Source organism: Achroia grisella, unplaced genomic scaffold, assembly GCF_030625045.1.
Source record: "Achroia grisella isolate CSIRO2021 unplaced genomic scaffold, CSIRO_AGI_Agris_v1 utg784, whole genome shotgun sequence".
In the NCBI taxonomy this organism is placed as follows: Eukaryota; Metazoa; Arthropoda; class Insecta; order Lepidoptera; family Pyralidae; genus Achroia; species Achroia grisella.
Genome location: NW_026713024.1, coordinates 1839958 through 1866872, shown reverse-complemented (window position 1 = coordinate 1866872; position 26915 = coordinate 1839958). Strand labels below are relative to the sequence as shown.

The 26915-nt window shown below is 34.4% G+C and overlaps 2 protein-coding genes across 2 annotated transcripts in view; both read right to left on the bottom strand.

Annotated features, from left to right (window-relative positions):
• Positions 1–802: 802 nt before the first annotated feature.
• The window catches only part of LOC131851576 (N-acetylneuraminate 9-O-acetyltransferase), a 29864-nt gene continuing 3751 nt past the window's right edge, over positions 803–26915 (bottom strand). Inside the window, exons 4-11 of the mRNA XM_059202090.1 lie at positions 9320–9473; positions 8101–8362; positions 5477–5706; positions 4387–4719; positions 3479–3788; positions 2891–3132; positions 2333–2519; positions 803–1215 (exon numbers count right to left, since the gene is read on the bottom strand). Coding sequence (XP_059058073.1) covers positions 844–1215; positions 2333–2519; positions 2891–3132; positions 3479–3788; positions 4387–4719; positions 5477–5706; positions 8101–8362; positions 9320–9473 — 2090 coding nt within the window. The 3' untranslated portion in view covers positions 803–843. The remainder of the gene's footprint in view (positions 1216–2332; positions 2520–2890; positions 3133–3478; positions 3789–4386; positions 4720–5476; positions 5707–8100; positions 8363–9319; positions 9474–26915) is intronic.
• On the bottom strand, positions 21286–21736 carry LOC131851573 (uncharacterized). Its single transcript, XM_059202087.1, has one exon. It carries the CDS (start codon positions 21670–21672, stop codon positions 21334–21336), a length of 339 nt encoding a protein of 112 aa, XP_059058070.1. The 5' UTR covers positions 21673–21736; the 3' UTR covers positions 21286–21333.

Below are 26915 nucleotides of genomic sequence, written 5' to 3'. Positions count from 1 at the left end.
ATAAGTTTCAAGCTTCTAGCTTTAAAAATGACGTAACTTCCATACAAACTTTCATCTTCCTTTTCATCCCCTTACAACCCTTTTTTCGCATTAAAGAGCAGCCTATATCCTTACTCTGTGTCTAGACAATTGGATGAAAACAGTGTACCAAAATTTCATTTAAATCGCTTCAGTAGTTTTGGCGTGAAAGAAAGACAGACAGAGTTACTTTCGCTTTTATAATATTAGTAAGGAAATAAGGATTTTATAGTTTGATTTTAGTTATTTTGTTGTATTAAGTCATTTTACTAAGTACACTTAACATATACTTAATGGCAAAAAAAATCTAAAATTCACATTACAAAATAAGTATATATTAAAAATTATTGCAATTTTTTAAGTTCTTCAACATTTTACGATGTTCTAACGGTTTAGCACACCGCTTTACTTCCGATGATCGCGGGTTCGAGACCTCGCACGGTGCAAATATTTGTATTCATGAATATTATTGTTTCTGGGGGTTTTCTATCTATATTATATATGTATTTACTAAAACAAATATCTAAGTATATCTATATGTTGTGTAATACCCATAACACAAGCTCTGCTTACCGTGGGACTAGATGGCGCTGTGTTAATTGTCCAGGGATATTATTACTACTTTAATATATATACATATATACTATAAATAGGACTGGTCTGTTACGAAAGCCCTATATGACTATTTCCTTTTAACAAAATTGCAATAACGTAAATATGTTGGTATATTCACTCTATTCTCCCAAAATTAAGAACGTATATATTTCTCAAATCAAGAATATATATATATATATATTACTACTTTTTACACTATCATACAGTAACCTAGAACATACCATCATGTATACCAATCGGCACTAAAATCGCTAGAAATATTGCGAAATTCCTTATCACCAGCCTCCAATCATCGGGCACGGCGTATGGCAGAACGACAGCTGTTAAGGCATGTATCTCGTGGGCTGCGCATACGAAGATATACGACGTGATGAGTAGGTTCAATGCTGGTGCTGCTGGAACTAGCACTAAGACGCCATGAGTGTCAGCAGCCAGCCAGATGTGGGAGTGACTGGCAAACAGTTCTAATGACACAGCTCCCACCCATGCAAACATTGCTGAGTGTCGGGAACGAAGCCCCGGCGATAAGTTTCTTAGTATTATATATGCTACTACTGGCACGAAAGCTGCGTAACTGTGCACCTGGAAATCAAAATATTATATAATTAATCTAAATATATATAACTCAGAGGTGACTGACGTAGTGATCTATCAACGCACAGCCCAAACCACTGGACGGTTCGGGCTGAAATTTGGCATGCAGGTAGATGTTATGACGTAGGCATCCGCTAAGAAAGGATTTTGATTAATTGTACCCCCCAAGGGGATAAAATAGGGGATGAAAGTTTGTATGAAACTTCGTCAATTGAAACCGATCGGGCAGAGACTTTGCATACATAAAGCTACTATGACGTAGGCTAAGAAAGGATTTTGATTAATTCTACCCCCAAGGGGATAAAATAGGGGATGAAACTGTGTATGAAACTTTGTCAATTTTAAACCGATCGGGCTGAGACTTTGCATGCATAAAACTATTATGACGTAGGCATCCCCTAGGAAAGGATTTTGAGAAATTCCATCCCTAAGGGGATAATACAAACATAACGCGAGCGAAGCCGGGGGCAAAAGCTAGTTTTACATATAATCGACGGAATATAGGAATAAAGAAATCAGAGAAAAAGTTAGTTTCATTCAGACGGAGCTTCCTCCCGCGTACACTTAAATAGTGGAATGAACTACCTGCCGAGGTTTTCTCGAAAGACTATTGCTTGTGGTTTTTCAAAAAGGGTATATTTCAAAAAGGTTTTCGCTCACGTGACACTCCTGCTGTTTCAGGCGATTTAGCATCAGATAGGCCGTATGCTTGTTTGCCACTATCTTAGTTTATAAATCGAGGAAAAAGTTGAAGTCATGTCGTATCAACAACTATTGATGTAAAACATAGAAAATGAAAAAACCTCTAGTGACAAGAGCGCGGCTAATGAATGAATAATCGATGACGATGGCGATGGTCTAGCGGTTTAGCACGCCGTCTTACTTCCGAAGGTCGCGGGTTCGATTCATAGCACGGCAAAATTTGTTTTCTTAAGTTTGGTTGTTTGTGTCGGTCCGGATGTTTTCTATGTATATATTTACAAAAAATATCTATGTATTCATATCAGTTCTCTAGTTCCCATAACACAAGCTCTGCTTAGTTCGGCACTTGATGGCGCTGTGTGACACAACCTAAGATATTATAGAAAAAGTATGGGTATCATACCTCATCGCAGTCGACGGCACTAGAGCAGAGCAGCGCAAACGCGAGGTAAGTGGCCAGAGCCGCCAGCGCCAGTAACGCGCCCGCTCCAGCACTTGCGCCAGTACTCGCGACAATACTGACGCCAGTACTCGCGCCACCCGCAGCCAATCGGGCCAGTGCGAACGTGACACCGCAAGCTACCGAATACCTGTCAACAGGACGATACTTACTACAGGACACATCTAATAAATACTTAGAAAATAAATTTTATTGCCAAAACAATAAAGTCCATTTTTAATATTTGAAAACAACACAATATCTATTATTTGATACATTAGAAAATTTACAATAAAGGTAAAACGTTAAAGTCGAATTTGAAATCATATGACAAGTAAGAGTCCCTCATTCCATATATTAGGAAGTCTACTTTAATGCGAACACTATAAAGTCCACTTTAATATTGTAAGCGTTTTGTAAGCCTTTGGGAGCGTACGTGTAAAAGCGGCTCTCAGGAAACCGACTTTAAAGCTAACGATATAAAGATGATTTTAGAATGTGTAGATAAGAAAATAAAGATACCTGTCCTGCTTCCACCTGAGCCACCACTGGTGGATATCATCATCGGCGTTGACGAATAGCGCCTTCCATGGTCTGGTCACGAAGATCTTCTGGAAGAACACCTCGCTCATGTACAGCACTGTGACGATGGTGAGTAGACCGATGACTTTCAATGTTATGTACAGATATTGGTACGGTCTCGACTCCACTGTGTGACTGGAGGCTTGGGTGATGTGCGGCGGAAGGGCAAAGATCACGAACATCTGATGGAAATAAGCTAGTTTTTATTGGAATATAATAAAATGGTCCAAAAAAGTATTTTTGTTTTGCCTTCTATTATGGATGGAGTTGCTATTGATACGTCCACAGCCTCCAAGAGAAAAGAAACAAGACAATAAGAGTAGAAATTAAAATATTTGTAGGGAGTCAAGAGATATAAGCATATAATAACTCAGGTCAATTCACACAACGCCATGTACCGTCAAGCTAAGCAGCATCCTCGTTCTTTCCTGTGCATAAAAGAGCTGCATGTAAAGACAGCTATTGGAAGAATCTAAAAAAATCTTATAATTGCCAATAAGCAAGTATCTCATAAATGTTGGAACTTACCAAAGTATACCAAAACGAGACGAGTGGTATAAAACTGTAGAACTGATACGGCCTGTTCATGGTCAGACATAACACTACGGTCAGAAAGTTGAGTCGGAATATGACCCGGAAATATCTGACCAAACCGGTGTCTCCGGTGTTCCACGTGTAGTAGAAGTGGCCGTAGCCGGTGAGGAATAAGTAGGCGGAGACGAGTGCGCGCACTAGCATGTAGATCGGTAGTACTTTACTAGCTCCGGTGACCTGGTATATCAGAATGACCAGCTGCATCCAGCCCTTCCATTCATCTGTTTGTTCTCTATGAAGAATTCTGTAATGTCATTATAAACATGTGTAAATAAAGAATCATTTATTCAAATATGCTATTATAACATAGCAAACAATTATACGGCCTTTCGGCACTTTTGGTAAATTCAGCTATTTAGGAAAGTTATAATTTTTATCACCCTATCGTCCAGTTTGAATAGCTACTTCAGTTGAGAAGAACTGACATGAACGGGTTTTTTTTAATGTTATTTTTATGATTTTAATTTTTTTTTTATGTAACTTTTTTTTTTATATTTTTTAAATATCGAATAGCCCTTGTCTAAACATAACGAACGCCATAGAAGGTCGTACCCCAAACATTGGTATACAGAATAAAAGGCATTATTTAATAAGAATATATGAAGAACAATATTACACATATTAAAAAAGGTACATCTAAAATATCTCAATAATAATCATAACAGTTAATAAATTGTTTTATACCACAATTAATTTGAATATAACTTTTTCTGTACCACTACATTCGGAATGTAGATTTAGTTGCGAAGAATTTTTGTCAGAACTCATACAACTGTATGAATATAGATTTGTCAAAAATCAACTATAATATCAGAATACATAAGACACAAATTACTACTCACTTGCTTGACCTCGAGGCTTCTGTGAAGAACAATCCCAGCGCGAACACGTAACCAACTGGGAGCCAGAAGCTCCACTCGGAGTAATACTTGTTCTCCTTCATGAAGAAGTTGGTGCGGTCACACAGGTAGAAGTACGCCATGATGGCGCCGAGGCGAGCCAGCGCCGCGGCCGGGGAGGGACCTGCGGGGCCCGCGGGGCCCACGCACCGCGCGGGGCCCGCTCCTGGAGCCCCGCGGGGCCCGCCCCGCCCGCACGGGGGCCCCGCAGCCCCCGGGGGCCTCCTCCACGCTGTCCACTTGGATCGAGCGCTCCGTACTAGTGCGTACACTGCGCTAGAAGAAATTTATTGCAATTTTATAAAGCGCAGACTAAAGAGAGAACTTGGTGATGAGGTTTAGCTAAATTGACAGGCTACCATCGGAGGTTATGAGTTTGATCGCCCACCGATACCAACATTTGTATTCATGAGTGTGATTGTTTGTATCAATCTAGGTGTTATCTATGTATATTATGTATGTATTTACAAAAAAAAGTAAGTATTGATATCAGTTGTTTAATAACCATAAAACAAGCTCCCCTTACTTGAAAAAAAAATAAAATTAATTCGCTAATATCGAAACACATTATGTGCCTACCCCTCTTTCTCATTATTGCTACTATAAACATCTTCTACAATACCTATAAATTAGACGACAAATAATAATGCCTCTGGCCTAAAACTGCCATATTAAAAATCTTTAAATAAGTAAAACATTATTAGTATATTTTCGCTAAACAGAAAAGGACTTCATAAGGGTCTTCATTATCCTTCTTAATGTAATTATTTATATAAAAAAAAAACATCTATTAATAAGAGCAACACACAAGTTTCTTGCTCATTCTTCTTGTGATGAATCTGCATTCCGAATGAGTGGTAGAATCAAAATATGACTATTCAAAAGTGCTTGTAATTACTTTATTTGAATAAAGATTATTTCTATTTCTATATCTAATGACTGAGAAATTCTTTTACTTAGGAACTATATATGTACTACATTACAATAATATATATGTATATATTATATTGATATATTATGATGTTTTGCTCACCACAAGAGGAACAACGCGAAGGTCCATATCTGCAGCTGCGTGTAGGGCTCGGGCTGGGCGCAGCACGAGCCGTCGTTGAAGTTCATGTGGTCGTTACAGAACATGTTCAGGAGGATCTGCGCGGAGTGCCTCAGCGCAGTGCGACTGAGGGACACGCCGTCGTCGCCGGCCGCGCCGCTGGACACCAACCGCGGAGAACTCCACACTTTGACCGCACTGTGTGTTAAGATCTAAAAAAAATACTTATACAGAATCGTAGACAGGCCATGTCGAATATTTAAAAAAACCGTTACTTAACCAAATTTGTGGTTAGCTACCGAGAAAATGCGGTTAATAACGGTTAATTATCCGAATGTGACAAAGAGAAAGGGTAAATAATGTGTACTCAAGTCTTAGGTGAAATGAAAAATCCATATTGATTTCATTTTAGATTTTAGAAATAATAATAATAATAATAATAATAATAATTTATTTGCTTAAAAAACACAGTATAAAAGATGGTAATTAAAACTTAGTATCATGTGTTTTGCCATAGTAATGGCATGCAAAATAGTATTGTTTAAAATTATGCATAATTAACTATACAGAAAGAAATAATAATAATAATTATAATAATAGTTAAATAGGTTCTCTCTAGTCGGTATTTATACATTGTCAAAAAAATTGTTTAAACTGTAAAATTCCTTATTTTTTAACCATTCTCGTAATGTCTTCTTAAATAATATTTTCTTATTCGTCTTTAATGTCTCAGGAATGCAATTATAAATTCTTATACACATATTTTCACAGTTTTTTGTGTACTGTGTCATTGTATGGGTTTTAGCAAGTACCAATCTATTAGGATTTCTGGTATTTCTTGGATAAATGTCCTTTGCTTTCGTAAATGAATTTAAATTTTGTTTTACAAAAACAGCTACCTCATATATATAAAGCGATGGAAGTGTCAGTAGTCCAAGTTCTCTGAAACGTGTTCGACATGACTCGTACGGTGCAAGACCACACAATGCTCTAATACACTTTTTTTGAGCAATGAATGCCCTATTAATATTTGTACCATTTCCCCATATTAATAGTCCATAACGCAGTACAGATTCCACGTATGCATGATATGCAGTGAGTGCAGTCTTTCTGTTCGTTATGTTTTTAACACGCTTCATTGCATATATAAACTTATTAATTTTGTTACTAATATTTTCGATTTGTTTTGTCCAATTAAGTTGTTGATCTATCATTATACCCAAAAATTTTGTTTCATTAACTGATTCAATTTGTATATTTCTGTAGTTAACATTAAGATGACAGATTTCATTTTTCAATTTATTAAAATTAATATAATTAGTTTTATTTACATTTATTGTCAAATTATTCATGTCAAGCCATTTAATTATTAGGGTTATAGTTTCATTTATATCAATTTCGTGGTCTTTCAATGTTTTATATTTTTTATCAGTAGTTACTATAATAGAAATGTCATCTGCAAAGACAATGCATTTATTTGTAGTTATTTCAATTAAATCATTAATATACAGTAAGAATAGTATGGGCCCCAATATACTTCCTTGTGGAACTCCATATTTATTTGATCTGTATCCAGAAGAATAAGGTGTGACAATATTATATTTATCCAATTTTGTGATTGTTACACATTGTTTTCTATTGTTAAGATAAGAAGCTATCCAATCCAGGACAAGGCCTCTTATTCCAACGTTTACCAGTTTATTCAACAATACTTTGTGGGATACACAATCGAAAGCTTTTGAAAGATCGAAAAATACAGCTGTAGTGTATTTTTTGTCGTTTATATTTGTCAAAATTGTTTTTATGAGAGAAAATGAGGCAAGTGTTGTCGACTTATTTTTTTGGAACCCATATTGGTCTTTTGAAATTATTTCATATTTGTTACAGAAATCCATTAATCGCGTCAACATGCATTTTTCAAAGATCTTTGAGAAAATTGGTATTAATGTGATTGGACGATAATTTGCCATATCATCTTTATTACCTTTCTTATAAAGGGGTTTTACTATGGATGCTTTTAAAAGCTCAGGGAACGTTCCGCTTGAGAAAGATAAATTAATTAGGTGAGTTAAAACATCTATTATCTCGTCGATGCTGTCTTTTATTATTTTTGTACATATTTCATCATATCCTTCAGAATTTGTATTATTTAAAATAAATATTTTTGTTTAAATAATTTTTAAACAAAAATATTTATTTAATTTTTATACAAATATAGTTATAAAAAATATATATCTAACGTCCCGATGGCGATGAAAGATATTTTATGGCATTTTTGACATTTGACATTATTAAAGTAAGTACTTCAGTATTAAAAATAAATAAGGGATCCCTATTTATTATATAATCTTTACATAGTATAAAAGAAAGTCGTCGCCGCTGTCATTTCGTTTAGATCTTTTAAATTGCTTCACCGATTTTAATGCGGTTTTCTTAAATAGATAGAGTAATTCAAGAGGAAGATTTATATGTATAATACATGCCTATTATAATACAGAACAAGTCGAGATTTTCAAAGATTTGTAATGCATCCGTGCAGTCCACACATAACTACATCCATACATGCAAGACATTTAATCGACATCATTATCAAAAAAAATACATACCTCTATTGCAGCTCGATTGTACGCCTCTATATCAACATTGCTGATCTTTGTCAAGTCCGTCTTGAGTTTGGATGTCTCCACCGATTCCATCAGCTTCCACAGCACCTGAGTGTTTCGTGCTGCGAGCGAATCTATAGCTTGTACCAAGTGAGTAAGGTTTCTTTTGTACTCCTCCAGCACTAAGTCGGTTGTATTTCGATTTTTCAGTAGTTGCAAGCCGGTAGTTGCTACTATGACTGACGGAGGCTTGTCGGAACGTTGCCTGTGAATAAACAATTTACCGTGATATACTTTAAGTTTAATGTAATTTGTACTAAATATTTCTTTATAGCATATGGGTCAAACGAGCTTGGGGCTCATCTGATGGTAAGTAATTACCGCCGCCCGTAAGCACCTGAAACACAGGTTTTACAAATGCGTTTCCGGCCTTTTAAGAAGGAATAAGCTTTTTTCTTCAAGGTTTCAATATCGTATCATTGCTGGAAGATGATTCCACAATGTGGTTGTGGGTGGCAAAAAGTTTCTGGAAGAATGCACGAGAGGACCGGCTTTCATCCATATGATCAGGATGGTATGGCAAACATGGTGCTAAGGCTGTTTTTTTTTATTTATTTATATGTCATTTATGTATTTTTCATTAAGTAGGCCGTAAATTTATATGCTTTTGTTGCGTAATAAACTATTGTGCGAAAAACTTCTTAGCACTCCATGGAATCACCGTGCTATCACCGATCCAACGTGTAGTAGAGAATGCACTCCGAACAGTTCCCAGGACTTGTAACCCGGGTGTCGTTTTAAAGCTCTTTGCCGACATACTTCAACACTCACCTTCACCGCTCGTATTTATCCCTGCCCAGACAACGAACTGTGTTCTGAGAATTGTTCGACATGATGCCCACAGCTACCATCGAACCGCTCGCCATCGACAGGGAATTCATCCCCACACTAGAACCTAAGTGGTCTCGGACAGTGCGGTTTCAGACGAACTTCCTCCAGCGTACACTTAGATTATGGAATGAACTACCTGCCGAGGTTTTCTCACGAGATTACAGCATGAGATTTTTTAAGAAGGGTATATTAAAGTTTGTTAAGGGTCGGCAACGCGTAAGTAAACCCCCGGTACTTCAGGGTCCATAGGCTACGGTAACCATTTACCATCAGAGAGGCCGTATGCTTGTTTGCCACCATAGTGGTATAAAAACCAAACCTTCTAACGTACCAGTTTCGGAACTGTTCAACCATGGTTCTGGAGACGTCGTTGCTCCTTATGAAGGTGACGAACAGTCGCAGCTTACTGTCCACATACGAGTTGTTCGTGCGGTGCTCTACTGAAGAGTATGACGTTTCCATGTCCAGGCGAGTTTTTAGTACGCCTGCAACAATATTGTAATTTATTCTTCTTCTTCTTCTTGTGATGAGACAGCTTTCCGAACGAGCGGTAGATTAAAAAATGTAATGACTATTCAAAAGTGCTTCAATGTATGTTTATTTGAATAAATGATTTTCTATTCTATTCTATTCTATTCTATTCTATTCTATTAAGTAATTATTGTAATTTCATGTAGACCTAATGATAAACTATACCAATGTGTCGATTAGACTTACATAAGAGAAATGTATACTGTATGGCAAACAAAGTGTACAACAATCTTCCAAGAGAGATTAAGGAACTGAGATCACATAATTGTTCAAACGGAAACTAAAGAATTGGTCGTCACTTGACAATCCTTACAGTGTCCAAGAATATTTAAGTAAAACAAACACTTCCACATAACTTGCATGCCTATGTGGTGAATATTGCTGATCAACATATCGTGTAACATCATATTTACTGTACCAATATTTTGCAAATTAATCATTTAATTTCAGCAAGGTAGAATTTGAAAAAAAAAGTCCTTGTTAATATTCTATCTCTCGTCTGTTTAACTATCTGTCTGTCTCGCTTAAGCCAAATCTACTGAACCGATTTAAATTAAATTTGGTACGCACATAGCTTAGACCCTGAGAAAGGACATAGGCTAATTTTTAATGCGAAAAAAGGGGTTGTAAGGGGTTGAACAGGGAGATGAAAGTTGGTATGGAAGTATTGCCATTTTTAAAGCTATAAGCTTGAAAATTATATTTTAGACTGTCGATTAAATATAAAAATTGGTCAAGATCACCATAACAAAAGTATATATTTCTCTCTGACCACGGCTAGTGCAACCTAGGTAAATAACTTTACTTACCATAAAATTATTGTTGTTAAAACTCAGTTTAACTATATTAATAATCCTTATTTCCTTACTCCTTACTAATTCGTCTCGCTTCCACGCCAAAACTACTGAGCCGATTTAAATTAAATTTGGTACGCACATAGTTTAGACTCCGAAGAAGGACATAGGCTACTTTTAAATGTGAAAAAAAAAGGGTTGTAAGGGGTTGAAAGTGGAAATGCAGTTCTGAGAATCGGCCAACATCTATTTTTCATACCCCTCAATGATAAGGGTGACCCACCCCTAAATTTTTTTCGAAATTTGTATTAATTTTAATTATTTTTTTTTCAAATATTTTTCTATTTATTTTATTATGACTTAGCATTAAAAAATACATATAACTGCAAATTTTCACCCTTTTACAATCAACCCCTATTTTTTTATAGCGATACATCAATTTATTAGCAAAACAACGTTTATTGGTTCAACTAGTGTATATTATATTAGTACATACATTAATTTCTATATTCCTACAGAATGACGGATTGCATAAGGAAAATAAAACAACATACGTAAATAATTTACGACTGTTTTCCACTATTATATCAACATTCAACAATATAGGAACACAACTATTTAATTACCACAAATGAATAAAATAAGAGTTATTATTTTAAATGGACATTACATATAAATAATATATATTAACTATTTAATAATTATAAATCAAATGAAACTACCCAACACCAGTAATAGAGCTCAACAGTAAACAGCACAGCTCCTAATTTATAAATAAAAGAAACATAAATAAAACATTTATGATTATTAAATATTATAAAAGCTCATTAAATACGAAGTAATTTATAATTACAAAATTTAAAAACATTTTAAAAATAATCGTTCATCGTACTGGTAAAGGACTGGTAGATAATGCTCGTAATATTTTGTAATTTAATAATTTTTAAACAGTTTTAAACAATAGTTTATCTTCTAAAAGGATAATGGTTATACTATTAGATAATTTAACATTCAAATAGATTGACTTGTATTTCCAAAAAAATAATAATTTAAGATTATAAAAAATAAACAAAATATTATACAATAAACATGCAATCAACAGGAACAACTGTGCTTCAACTATTGATCATCTTAAAGCAATCCCGTAAATGAGTCTGATTTTTAGATAGCATAACTCATCAAAACTTTGTTTAAATTTTCGTTCTGGTTTATTTGGAATTTTAATACAAAATTGATCCTGTACTGGCATATCCTACTTATATTATAAACGCAAAAGTTTGTGAGTATGGATGGATGATTGCTACTCTTTCATGCAAAAACTACTGAACGGTTTTTGATGGAACTTTACAGTAATATAGCTTATATATCAGAATAACATATAGGCTATAAATTAAAAAGTAATTATGCAAATTTGGCAAAATATAACGATCAGTGTGATTCAGAAGAATTTGCGCGAGTCAACTAGTTTGGTGTAAAACATTTAATAATTATGTTCAATATTCTATTTAGCTTCTTTAATACACTTTTAGAGTCCATTAGTAACACTAGCATTAGGCTTTATATTATTTATACCTTTTACGACGTTTTAATTCAATATGTAAGATATATCATTTATAACAATAGCAATAATTACATCAAAGTAACACATATCACATATATATTTCAACTAGAAACCTAAATCCTGAGCCTCTTTCACTTTTAAACTTGAGATTGACGAAATTATATCCCAAGCCGCCACGGCTAATCGCCGGCTGAGCTCGTCCGCCATCTAAATCCTCAATCACAATTCCTTTGATCTTCTCCTCTCCAGGATACTCGAAGGCCATTGTTTTGACTGTCTTCATGAGTAGTGACCCGCCCGCCTTTATGAGACCTTCGTAAACCTTTTTAACACCATCTTGGTCAGTCACTTGTCCGAGGTGAACACTCTTAGTGTTCACTAAATTTGTGGCAGCACATAGTATTAATAATTTAAGATACATTGCTCTGACCTGCGATTTGGAGATGAATGATCTGGAGACGTGTCTGTACGGGTATATTGTGGACGTTACAAAACCCAATTGGGTTCTATTGACTACTTTAGGAGGATATTTCGCCGTTGTATTTCATTGTGTACCACTTATTTTTATACGGCCATATATAGATTACGTCTCGTCAATTTCAATCTTTCCCCCCACTCCCGAACACGGCTTGGTCACACTGTTGTAGTTAAAATGGTGTTTAAACAGTAAGATTGAAATTTGATGTCACATAATCTTAACCCTAGGATAAGCGGTCCTAGATTTCACGATTTTTTAACTTTATGACTCCTCCATGTTGTGAAACTCTTTTAACATATTTATATTTTACTAGACTTCGTCCGCGTGTAATTTATTTGTATATATTTTTTTCTAAAATAAAAGTAGCCTAAGTTACTCCTTATTACATCAGCTGTAAAAAAACTCCCGCCAAAATCGGTCCAGTCATTTCAGCGATTAGCCGGAACAAACAGACCGACAGACAGACAGACAAAAATTATAAAAAATGTTATTTTGGTATGTGTACTGTATATATATTCATATGCATGTAATAAAAAACGGTTTAACCAATATTACAAACAGACACTCCAATTTTATTTATATGTATAGATGTACAGATTTTGTATTCTGTAAACAAAATTCTTTATTCTTCTATTGTTATTCTTTTACTCACTTTCTCGACTCCCCATCCCGTCTTAAATTGTGGTGTAATAAAAAAAAATCAAGTATTATTTTCGTCAATACATTACAAAGATTGATTTAACACTGTTTACAATAGCTCTGCCCGTGGTTTCACCGCGTGAAGTTAATAGCCTCTGTGTTATTCTGATGTATAAGCTACTGTTGCGAACTATTTTTATATTTTATACCTTATTTTTTATTGTTTATGTTTTTTTTTGAAATAATATATTGTTTTTATATGACATAAGTTATTATTACACAATATTTTACGACTATACCACCGTTTTCTTTGCTCGTCGTCTTGGTCTCTATCCTTCACATTTTGGTCACAGCTAGGTACATAATTGTAAATTTTCATTAAAATTCATTTAGTAGTTTTTGCGTGAAAGAGTAATAAACATCTGGATGGATGATGGATATCCATTCATCCATCCAAACTCATAAACCTTTGTACTGACAAAAAATTTGTACTGACACTTATTAATTACTTTTCATTATTTTAGGAAAAAAATCAAATAAATGGTAACATTATGAGCACATCTATTCATAAAATAAAATTGGAGTGTCTGTTTGTAATATTTGAAATAACCGTTTTTTACTATATGCATATTAGGTAAATAATAATAAATACGGTACATACACCAAAATATCATTTTTTATAATTTTTCTCTGTCTGTCTGTTTGTTCCGGCTAATCTCTGAAATGACTGGGTCGATTTTGACGGGACTTTTATAAGCAGGTAGCTGATGTAATAAGTTGTAATTTAGGCTACTTTTATTTTAGAAAAATAAGTTCCACGCGGACAAAGTCGCGGGTTCAGCTTGTTCAATAATATATTATTATGAAATACAAAGACACGATTGAGCAAAGTAAAACAATCATATAAGGTAGTGCCAAGGTAACGTGATGATTTCATACACTCGCAATTGTTGAATACTTAAACATATCTGCTTTACTACAAGACAATGAAATATATAAGAACTTGTTCTTTTTTTTATGGATGATAATGGAATGGTGCACCGTCTGCGCTAACGGTCTACGCTGGCGGGGCACCAGTGGAGGATGATAAGATGAGCATGAGGTCAGGTCAGTTAGCCCATCGTGACAAATTCACCAGAAATTTATCACGATGATTCCCAGGGGGAACCGCGTGGAGGTCTGAGGTGAACCTGACATGGTACATTGCTAGTAATGGGGGTATGATTCCACATTACTAACAATCCCCTTCCCCTAAGGACTTGTATTTGAAATTCATTGTGTCAATTTCTCTATCCGGTGATGGTAACATCGTTAACAAACCATGTCTCCCTGAATGAGAGGAGAGGCTTAGATACTAGGCATGTTTGATTCAAATATACAAAACGAAATGTAGGAGGCCATCTGAGGGGCTGCGATTGTTAGTTATGTGGACTAATGAACCTATTGCTGGCTATTCACCATGTTAGTTTGACCTCCACGCGGTCCACCTGGAAACTATCTCGATAAATTCCTTGTTTTATATTGTAACGATGGTCTAACTAACCTGACCTTAAGTACCTTAATACTCATCTACCTCCACTGGTGCCCCACCATCGTAAACCGTGCAGGTTTACGATGGTGGGGCACCAGTGCACGTGCACGTTGCAACGTTCCATTATCGTTAAATTAAAAAAAAACATCGCCATCTTTGGCTATGCCATCTGGGATAACAGTCGTTAAAATATGTTTATCTATAGATATAAATAAAATTGGAGTGTTTGTTTGTAATATTGAAATATCCGTTTTTTACTACATGCATGTGAATATAAATACTGTACATACCAAAATAATATTTTCTACAATATTTGTCTGTCTGTCTGTCTGTTTGTTTGTTCCGGCTAATCTCTGAAATGGCTGGACCGATTTTGACGAGACTTTTTGGCAGCTAGGTGATGTAATAAGGAGTAACTTAGCTTACTACTTTTATTTTAGACAATTAAAGTTAAGTTCCACGTGGACGAAGTCGCGGGTACAGCTAGTTTTATAATATAACTAGCAGTGCCCGCGACTCCGTCCGCTTGTTATGATTATTATTGGTCAAGACCAAATACAAAAATATCAATAATCTAATCCAAAAAACACAAAGAAAAAAGTTGCATCGTCTAGCTTCATAAATATAAAGTTTCCATACAAACTTTCATCCCCTATTTTTTTTTACCCCCTTAAGGGTAACATTTGCAAACTTTGAATGTCATATATATATTTAATCAACAGCTTAATAATAAAAGTTTCAAGCTTCTACCCTTAAAATTGGTAGATGGACAACGTTTCATATCCCCTTTCAACCCCTTACAACCCCTTTTCGCATTAAAAGTAGCCTTTCTCTGGATCTAGACTATCTGTGTAAGTACTAAACATTTAAATCGATTCAGTAGTTTGAAAGCGAGACAGATCAACAGAGTTACTTTCGCATTTATAATATTAGTAAAGATTTGATTACAAAAGCCATATTAATACCTAATATAATACATAATACATATATAATACATATTAATACTAACACTTCGTGGTATAAATACACAAATAAATGATGTACCGCAGGTATTACTCATTCAAAGTATATGTACCCACTTCCATATTATTTATTCAATTTAATTCAATTATTTGCACTGAGTAGTAAATTGATGTGTGTATGTAAGTTAGAGCGTCGTAGTTGGGTGTTTGGGATGTGAATAAATGATTCATTACAAAGATCTGTGTTAATAAACGTATTTAATATTCCAAAAACATCGATTAATTAATAAAATCGATTTTTGTTCACAGACGTACTTTATATATTACTATGAGTCATTCCGATGTATAAGCTATATTACTGTTACGTTTCGTAAAAATCTGTTCAGTAGTTTTTGCGTGAAAGAGTAACAAACATCCATCCATACTCACAAACTTTCGCGTTTATAATATTAATAATAGGATATGTACTTTTATGCCTATTATTATGTTAATATAACAAATAAGTAAATAATAGAATAGAATAGAATAGAAAATCATTTATTCAAATAAACTTAATTTAAGCACTTTTGAATAGTCATAACAATTTGTTTTTTATCTACCACTTGTTCTGAAAGCTGTCTCATCACAAGAAGAACGAGCAAGAAACTTGTGTGTTGCTCTTTTAAATAATCCTTGTAAGTTTACATTTACAAGTCGAAACGTGTGAATACAAACTACCAACAAGCACTAATTTTTTGGGTCAAATATAATCATGCAATAAGATTAAATCAGTCGTAGTGATAAGAATAATGGTTTATGGTTTAATCAATAAAAGAACTGTAATTCCCTTGTGAAAAAGAATGTTACTCTATACTTTCAGATTGCAACCATTTTTTTAAGTGTTCCAAACACTTAAAAAATAAATCAAGTTATTTTAAGAAAAATATTAGAAAAGTAAAAACAAAATCGTATTTACGTCTTTGTTCTATGTGCATTTCATCATTGCCTTGCCTTTATCCCATTATTTGGGGTCGGCGCAGTAGGTCATTCGCTTCCATCGCTCTCTATCGGTCGTCATATCTAAACATACTCTTCTTTTATTCATATCATCTTTCACACAATCTATCCATCTTTTCTTAGAAACGCTTTAAGCAATCCGAAAGTAATTATCAGTAATATATTTGTAGGTAGTTTTCTGTGATATTTAGTGCTCGTTTCAATCCAATCAGTGATCAAACAAAAGACCAGAAATTAGCCTATTGTTACCTCAAATAGCTAAAATACGAAGGCCATGAAGGTGCTCCCGCCTGCGCTAACGGTTTACGCTGGCGGGCACCAGTGGAGAATGATAAGATGACAATGAGGTCAGGTCAGTTTGCCCATCATGACAAATTCATCAGGAATTTGTCACGATGGTTTCCATGGATGTGGACCTAACATGGTACATTGCTAGCAATGAGGACATTTGACCCCATTACTAACAATTCCCTTCTCCCCGACCTCAGGGTCATGGGAACGAGACAACTTATATAAATACATTTTTTATAGATACATCCATAATATACATAGAAAGGAAGGGAAAGGTGATTGTTAGTTATGTGGATTTATGACCCCATTGCTAGCAATGTACCAAGTCAGGTTGACCTCCACGCGGTTCTCCCTGGAAACCATCCTGATAAATTCCTAGTGAATTTGTCACGATGGGCTAACTGACCTGACCTCATATTCAACCTATCATCCTCTACTGGTGTCCCGCCAGCGTAAACCGTTAGCGCAGGCGGGTGCACCATTCCATTATCATCAAAAAATATATACATATATACATAGAGAACACCCAGACCGATACAAACACTCATAATGAAGAATACAAATGTTTGTATTCTTGATTATGAGTGCGTGGAATCCGCGACCATCGCAAGTAAGGCTGCTAGACCAAGGCCATCACAATTAAATAAAATGCACATAAAATTACGTACGTTTAATACACAAAAACATAGTATTCTTTCAACACTTGAATCAAGTTAGTCTTCAATTCATACATATATTTCAATGAGGAATCTCAACCCAGATCCCCGTTGACTCTTCAGCTTGATGTTAACAAAATTAGATCCAAGTCCACCGCGGTTTATGGACGGCTCCGCCAATCCTCCATCGAGATCTTTTATAGCGATTCCTTTAATCGTCTGATCTTTTGATGGATACTCGAAGTACACTTCTTCCTCCCTTTTAAGAAATGGTAGTCCCGCGGTTTCTACCGTTTTTTCGTATACTTTATTAACCACTCCTTGATTGTACACTTGACCTACGAACACGCTTTTCCCATGTGCTATGCTTAAAAACGCACATATCACTATTATGGTTTTTAAATACATTTTGTGACGTGCTGTTGTGTCCGTGCTAAGTGCGAACTGTTGGATGAGGTTACCAGTGTTGTCAGCTAGGTCGTCATCATTAACCACTCAAATACTCCCATATAGTGTATTAAAAATAGACACAAATATAAGAAGTATAGTGAATTTTACATAGACACAGATCTAAGAGGTAAGCGTTATGCATTTATTTATGTAATTACAATTGCAAACTGACAAAAACGGCGGATGTGGGATCCAAAGAAAGTTGCGCGTATCAGTAATATAACCATAATTTTATGGTTCGTGTTATAAACCGTTTAACTATATTAATAATGGGCACTAAAAACGATAGTTAAAAAATATGTAATCATATTTCTGCCAAAATAAATTATTATTTAATTTAATTGTAATAATACGAATCGATATACAAAAATAAAATCTATTTTTACCTAAAAAGTTTATTAGAAATAGAAACAATATTTATTCAAATAAACTGAATACAAGCTATTATTTTTTACAAGCTATTAGATATTATTTTATACTACCACTCATTCGGAACGCATATTCATCACAAGAAGAATGAATATATAGTGATCTACTGAACTAAAATTTTACAAATGAGTAACTAATCGAGTGAAATGTTCCTAAATTTATAAATATATTTAATTAATTTTTAATAGGCTGACTAAAATTCCACTAGCTACCTAACAATGTCAAATTTACCAGTATTTGAGGTAAATTCATGAAGTTGGCAACACTGTTGTTTATGTAGAATACACAACTAGTATGAGTAATCATGCAGGACAAAGACGAGGTTATGTCAGAGAGAGAGGTCAAAGATCAGGTGTACGATATACAAATAATGTGGTTTAAGAGGGTATTTTATCCAATATCATAATGAATCATAATAACATAATATTAAGTAAGTCAAAAATACAGCGTAGAAATGAAAATTTATCCAACTCTGTAATAACGTCCCAATAGGACGTTATTACAGAGCTATACAAAACTCGTGTTTCCTCACCACTGTTATCCCAGATGTGGTAGTCAAAGTCATTGTCAGCTAACATTGTCATGAACACACTTCTCACTTCTGATCGATTTCCCATCCAATTCAAACGGGGATCGAAATTACGACGGCTAGAGCCAAGGTTCGAACCTCTAACGGTGCCCTCAGACTAAAGTCGTATCCGTCAGGCGGAAGTTGGACTTCAGCTGCACCATAAGACCTTCCGCGGATTTGGAGTGCCATCAGAATTCGCCCCCTATCGTCCGGTGAAGCTGTAAAGGCCAGCTGCTGCCGACAGCATTGGAATAGTCCGAAAAAAAACTTGACATGACCACATTTCGCTCGGTATATTTTGCATTCATGTAATATTGGATAATGTAATACTTGCGGGAGTTCGTGGGAGGTGTTGTGATAAGTGTGCTCTGGGTGGCGTATATTCGAAGGTTTGTTTTGTAAATTATTATCATAACATAATGAGAACTATTTGTTATTTAGAGTACACTATGAACATAATTTTATTGAATATATTAAAATATTATCTTTTTTTTTAAAATTCTCGTGTCACAGTTTTCGTTCCCATACGCCTCCGAAACGGCTTGACCGATTTCGATTTCTATTTCTATTTCTATTTCTTTTCACCCTTCTATCATCAACCCCTATTTTTTTATAGCGTTATTAATTTATATTTGGCAAAACAACCTTTGCCAGGACAGCTAGTTTTATATATATCTCACTACCCGACTTCACACGAATTTACAGTGTATTTTGACAGCCTCTGTGGTCTAGCGGTACAGCACACCGCTTTACTTCGATGGTCGCAGGTTCGATTTCTCGCATGGTGCAAACATTTGTATTTATGAGTATTGGCCTGGTTTTCCATGTATATTGTGTATGTATTTACAAAACATGTATGTATGTATTTCAATCAATAGTCTAGTACCCATAACACAAGCTCTGCTCAGCTTATAGGACGAGATGGCGCTGTGTGACCTGTCCAAAGATATTTTGCTTCAGGTATTAATATAATGATATATTATATACTTTTTACCCCTTTTTACGAAAATCGCCCGAAGGCAGTAGTATGCATTTTCGCACACTTATAGTTTATTTATATTTTTTTTAATTGTGCATAAAAAGTACATTAAATCAAACAAAAACACACACTCCCATGTATTTAACACAACATGCATATAAACAACAACAGTGCAACCTAGTTGTAAAATTAGTTCGTGATAAGACCCGGTTAATAATATAAATAATGTATATTAAACACGAAAGATTAAAAAAAAAATGCATATATCTATTCTTTTTTTAAATTGTTCTGTGTATTGCTGGTTGGAAAATCTTTTTGTATCTTTTTATTTTGGTCGAATCTCGACGACTGGGTGACCAATTATTATTGTTGTTACATAGTGTAAAGTCTACCTCGGTACAGTTTATTTCCTATTAATTCTAAACATTTAATTACAATGTAATATATGTGTGTGTACATGTGCGTATATGTGTATGTGTGTAGGTATATATACTAGCTGTACTCGTGACTTCGTCCGCGTGGAATATAACTTTATTTATCTAAAATAAAACTTGCCTAAGTTACTCCTTATTACATCAGCTACCTATCAAAAAAGTCCCGTTAAAGCCGGTCGGTCCAGCCAGAGATTAACCGAAGCAAACAGACAGACAGAAAAAATCGTAAAAAATGTTATTTTGGTGTATGTACCGTATTTATATTCATGTGCATGTAGTAAAAAACGATTATTTCAATATTACAAACAGACACTCCAATTTTATTTATATGTATAGAGTATATATAACAACTGACTATGCCAGATTCCTGGGATTTCTTATTACTGACCTGTTTCAACTCATGTGATAGCCTCTTTGTGTTTGTTGATGTTAAATAGTATATTTCTAAGTAATAATTGTCGATCGTAACAAATGATTAATTTACAAACTAACATTCTCATTTATAACTAGTGCGTTGCCCAGGCTTTATCTGAATTCAGTGTTACACCTATCATGAAAACCGATGATAATTAATAATAATGACTGCACAATTTACACAGCGCCATCTAGTCCCAAGCTACACAGAGCTTGTGTTATGGGTACTAACTAGGCAACTATAAATATATATATTTTTTTAAATACATACATAATATATACGGAAAACACCAAAACCGATACAAACAATCATATTATGGGTGCAATTGTTTGAACCGTGCGAGGAATTGAACCCGCGACCATCGGAAATAAAGAGTTGTGCTAAACCGCTAGACCACCGGGCATCATGTGTAAAGGCAGCTAATCAGGGTTTTAAGGACAAAATCGAAGTCATAATTCTAAGTAAACTTACATAAAATATCCTTCCGACTTCGATTTTGTTATTAGATTTGATTTCTAACCACGACGTTGTTAATTATGAAAAAAAATTATATACTTATATATATAAACAATTTAATTAGAGAACACACACATTTCACATAAATTCCTTAAAACTATACGTTATATTTTCACGCGTAGATTTCTATGAGGAACCGATACCCTGATCCCCTTTCACTCTTCAGCTTGATGTTCACGAAACCGAACCCAAGACCCCCACGATTTATAGCCGGCTCTGCCAATCCGTTGTCCAGGTCTTTTATAGCGATGCCTTTGATCTTCTGTGTTGGTGATGGATACTCGTAGTATAACTCTTCCACCCTTTTAAACAACGGTATTCCAGTTGCTTCCACAGTCTTCTCGTACACCTTAGATATACCTCCTTGGTTGTAAACTTGTCCGACCATCACACTTTTCGCGTGTGCTACACACACCAAGGCGCCAAATACGTAAAACACTTTAAAAAACATCACGACTTGTTTTTGTCAACGTTAATTATAAACTGAATAATATATTTAATGAACGACGGACAAGACCGGTCTGGGTCAGTATTGAGGTCACATTTTGTAAGCAATATAGCGTGTTAAGCTGAATCCACATGTGTCCTTTGCCTCAAGGGAATTGTAAATATTTTAAACGATAAGTGACCATAAATAAATCAAAAGTCAAGGTCGTCGTTAGTGAATAAATATTGTGCGTAAAAATAATATTTACGTACATCAAATCAAATCAAAATATCATTATTCAAGTAAATCTATAACAGCCTCATATGATATGCCAAAAACTAACATCAGTCCGTAGTGATTTCGAGCTGAGAAGAACTGACAAGAAACTCAGCTCTTATTCTTTTTAAATGAGTTTCTATATGTTTACAAAATATAGATTCATTTTTAAATTCAAATTTGGAAGAATAGTGACCACCAGCACATGCTATTCCAATTTTAATGTCCATAATACGAACAGGCCAGTACAGTGTAATACACTAAAATATTGCTACATTAAACTATCTACATATATCTGAGGCTATATCCAAAACATAGTGGACGGACTCAGTGGTCTAGCAGTTTAGCACATATTTCAGATGGTCGTGGGTTCGATTCCTCGCAAGATTCAAACATATGTATTCATAAGTATGATTAAGATACCAATACCTTTGGGTGTTTTCTATGCATATTATGTATGTACACAAATGAAAATGACGAAGAAATAAATTTGATAAAGATGTTATTCATATGGGTGATTTTATAATAATTGTTCATCAGAACATACAAAGTTTTCCCGGCAGCGAGTTAATTATACAATTATTTTTAGAAAAGTATAATATTGATATTGTCTGTTTCACAGAACATTGGCTTAAAGAGAGCAATATGATGTTCAATTTAAATAATTATAACGTTGTCAGCTGCTTCAATAGAAAGTCAGTTAACAGAGGCGGGTCTATGATAATTGCAAGAAATAATATTAAAGTAAAGGAACGTGCTGACATTGTTAGACTTTCTATTGAGTGTTGTATAGAATTATCTTGTATAGAACTAGAAAATTATATCCTTATATGTGTGTACAGGCCTCCTAATAGTGATTACAATGTTTTTGAAGGGGTGATGGAGGATATTTTAAAAAAAATATTTAATAGTCTTAAAAAAATTATTGTATGTGGAGATTTTAACGTTGATATTCTTTGTAACACACCCACATGTACAAAAATTATTAGTTTATTTCAGTCATTTGATTTAAGTCATGTCTTTCATGAACCCACTCGTGTAACTGCCACGTCTGCTACTTGTCTTGACAATGTTTTTTGTAACTGTGAGTATACAGAAAAATTCATAATAAATAAACTTCCTTCAGATCACTGTGGTCAAGTTGTTAAGTTTAACAGTCAGATCAATAAAGTCAACAATAATAAAAAATCAAAAAGACAAATAAATGTTTACAATATTAACAAATACAAAAGCGCGATTAAAAATAAATTGGATTTGCTGTTACAATATAGTAATAATCCTGATTATCTTTACACCAAGCTAATTACTATTCTATCAGGAGAATATGAACAATTTTTCAAGAAAAAAGAAGTTTATGTTAAATCTAAATTCACGGAATGGGCAACAGTAGGTATACTTAAAAGTAGAAATATTTTGTTTGATTTATACGATCAAAAAAAATATCGATTTGATGACAAATTCACCACTTATGTGAAAAATTATTCAAAAATTTTTAAAAAAGTTTGTATTACGGCTAAATCTAATTATATTAATAAACAAATTAACCAGTCTTCTGACAAAATTAAAACCATCTGGGGCATTATAAATAAAGAAACCGGAAGATCTAAATTAGCCTATAATCAATTTGCATTAAATTATGATAATAAATTAATAACAGCAACAAAAGATGTAGTTAATGTTTTTGAAGATTTTTTTGCTAATATTCCGATTAATATTACATCTTCTCTGGACTCATCTCCATCTCGAGCAAAAATATTACTAGAGTCTAATATCGGTTGTTGTGCTTTAAGATTTAAATTTTCACATGTTAGCCCCGTTCATATCATAAAAATATTCAAACATCTAAATATAAAAAATGCAGAAGACCTTTGGGGCATGTCTGTAAAAGTAGTTAGTTCTTTCATAGATATTGTTGCTCCATATCTAGCTACTATTTTTAATAAATGTATTGATAATGGGACTTTTCCACAATTAATGAAATTTAGCAAATTAATCCCACTATTTAAATCAGGAGATAAATTTGAGCCAGGGAACTATAGACCTATATCTATTTTGCCAGTTCTAAGTAAGGTGTTTGAAAAGATAATGTTAAATCAAATGTTACAACACTTCAGGGATAACCGACTGCTTCACAGTCAACAATATGGTTTCACCGCCGGCAAGTCTACCACTGACGCAGGTGTAGCGCTGATAACACATATTTTCCAATCATGGGAGAAGTCACAGGATGCACTCGGAGTTTTTTGTGACCTATCAAAGGCATTTGATTGCGTGGATCATAAAACACTTTTGTACAAGCTCGAACATTATGGTATAAAAGATAATGATCTAAAATTAATGAGAACTTATTTAGAGGATAGGGTCCAAACTGTAGATATTGACGGTATAAAATCTAAGGGAGCTAATATTGGGATGGGCGTTCCACAAGGGTCAATCTTAGGCCCCTTTCTCTTTTTAATTTACATAAATGACCTTCCCTTTATGGTAGAGAAAATTGCAGATATAGTGCTGTTTGCGGATGATACTTCGTTAGTGTTTAAAATTGGACGTCAAACTAATCAATTAGACGATGTAAATTGTGCTATGTCTGCTATATTAAATTGGTTTACATGTAATAACCTATTATTAAATTCCAGCAAAACAAAGTGTATAAAATTTACACTTCCTAATGTAAGACCAATAAATACACAGTTATTGCTTAATGACGAAATAGTAAATTTTGTTAATGATACAGTTTTTTTAGGTATAACAGTGGACTCGAAATTACAATGGGGGCCCCATATTTCAAAATTGGCCAATAGACTCAGTTCAGCTGCATATGCAATTAGAAGAATTAGGCAATTAACAGACGTGGCGACGGCTAAACTTGTATACTTTAGTTATTTCCATAGCATTATGTCATATGGTATACTACTATGGGGTAAAGCAGCCGATATAAATACTATATTTATTTTACAAAAGAGAGCCATACGTTCTATTTATGGTATGGGTTCAAGAGAGTCATTACGTCAGTGTTTTAAAGATTCAAATATCCTCACCGTTACTTCACAATACATTTATGAGAATATCATGTATACACGGAAGAATTTAGACAGTTTTAGAAAACTTAAAGACTGTACAAATAGAAACTTACGCAATAAAAATAAGCTAATTTTACCTAAATGCCGCCTGCACAAAGTCAGTAATTCATTCTATGGTAATTGCGTAAGATTTTATAATAAACTGCCAGAATCTGCACTAAATCTGACAGAGAGGCAATTCAAATCTTATATTAAACAATTTTTATGTAAGAAAGCCTATTACAGGATAGACGAATTCATAGAAGACAACATATCAAGTAAATAATTAGTTTATTAGCATACAACGTTATAATTTGTTTATCTCATTGCTTTCTTGATTCAATTATTTTAGAAATATGAAAGCGTAGCGGGTTTTGTATTAATTGCCGCATGCATTCTTATGTGAAATGTGAATACTATAAACATCAGATGGCAATTGTGAGTAGCTATGACGTGGTCTGGTGTTTTGAGTAGTCATGCTCACTAAAATGTCCAGACTTGTGGCGGCGTGGTGGGCCGGGTCATTGGGCTCCCTAAAATATGGTCGAGCGCAGTGATGGCTGGCTCATCCGTCATACTCGTGAACGGGTGCTGCTTGTAGGGACTGGTCTGCTCTAATCACTATGACTGATTTCCTCTTATTAATTGTTTAACCAGTTGGTTATGTATTCAATATTTTTTTCTTTTTGAGTATTTAATTGAATTAGTGCTAATCGGTGGTTTGTATTCACACACTTAAACTTAAATTGTAAGTAAGAATAAATTATTTAAAAGAGCAACACACAAGTTTCTTGCTTGTTCTTCTTGTGATGAAACAGCATTCCGAATGAGCGGTAGATTAAAAAAAAAAAAAAAAAAAAAAAAAAAAAAAATGTTATGACTATTCAAAAGTGCTTCAATGTAAGTTTATTTGAATAAATGATTTTCTATTCTATTCTAATAATAATAATAACAAAAACTCTTTATTGTGTACCCAGATGAAATAATAAGAAAATACAGTAAATAGTAAAGTAATTACAAAAGGCGGTCTTATCGCTAAAAGCAATCTCTTACAGACAACCTAGAATAAAGGACTTATGTACATAGAATAGCTAGGTGGCACACGTAAGACACTATTTACTACACTACTAAATATATATATTTACATTAGGGATAAATATATAAACCTACATATATACTACATTTTGGAAGAAATGAGAAAAACAAATAAAAACATCTACTATAAAAACATGTATATTTTATGTCATGTATGCACTCCTATTTTTTTTTAAACTCAGTAAAAATGTACACTAAGCTTTATTTTGTTTATACTATTGTTTTTAAACTCTAACCTATACGTTATCGAATTGTACCAACATTTTTATAAATATACTATTACAATTTTCGTCAATGTTTGAAACCGCTTTCATGAACCATTTACCCAAGGGGGAAGTAATGTGGACTAATGATCCCATTGCTAGCAATGCACCATGTCAGATCGACCTCCACGCGGTTCCCCCTGGAAACCATAGTGATACATTCCCGGTGAATTTGTCATGTTGGGCTAACTGACTTCATCTGACTTCATGCTCATCCTATCATCCTCCACTGGTGCCCCGGCAGCGTAAACCGTTAGCGCAGGCGGGTGCACCATTCCATTATCACCCTTTAAAAAAAACCTTTTACCCAAAGGGGGAAAGGGGATTGTTAGTAATGTAAACTGATTACTCCATTCCTAACAATGTTTCATGTCCTCCACGTGGTTCCCCTTGGAAACCATTGATGACATGACAATTTCCTGATGAATTTGTCATGATGGGCTAATTGGCCTGATCTTATGCTCATCTTACGCTGGTGGTGGAGGATCCTTAGTCCTTAGATCTTTAGCTTAGTGGAGGATCCACTGGTGCCCCGCCAGCGTAAACCGTTAGCGCAGGTGGGGGCCTGTTCAAG

What these genes read in the sequence shown, in the direction of transcription:
- LOC131851573 (XM_059202087.1), bottom strand. Translation starts at nt 21,672, where the DNA reads ATGTTTTTTAAAGTGTTTTACGTATTTGGCGCCTTGGTGTGTGTAGCA.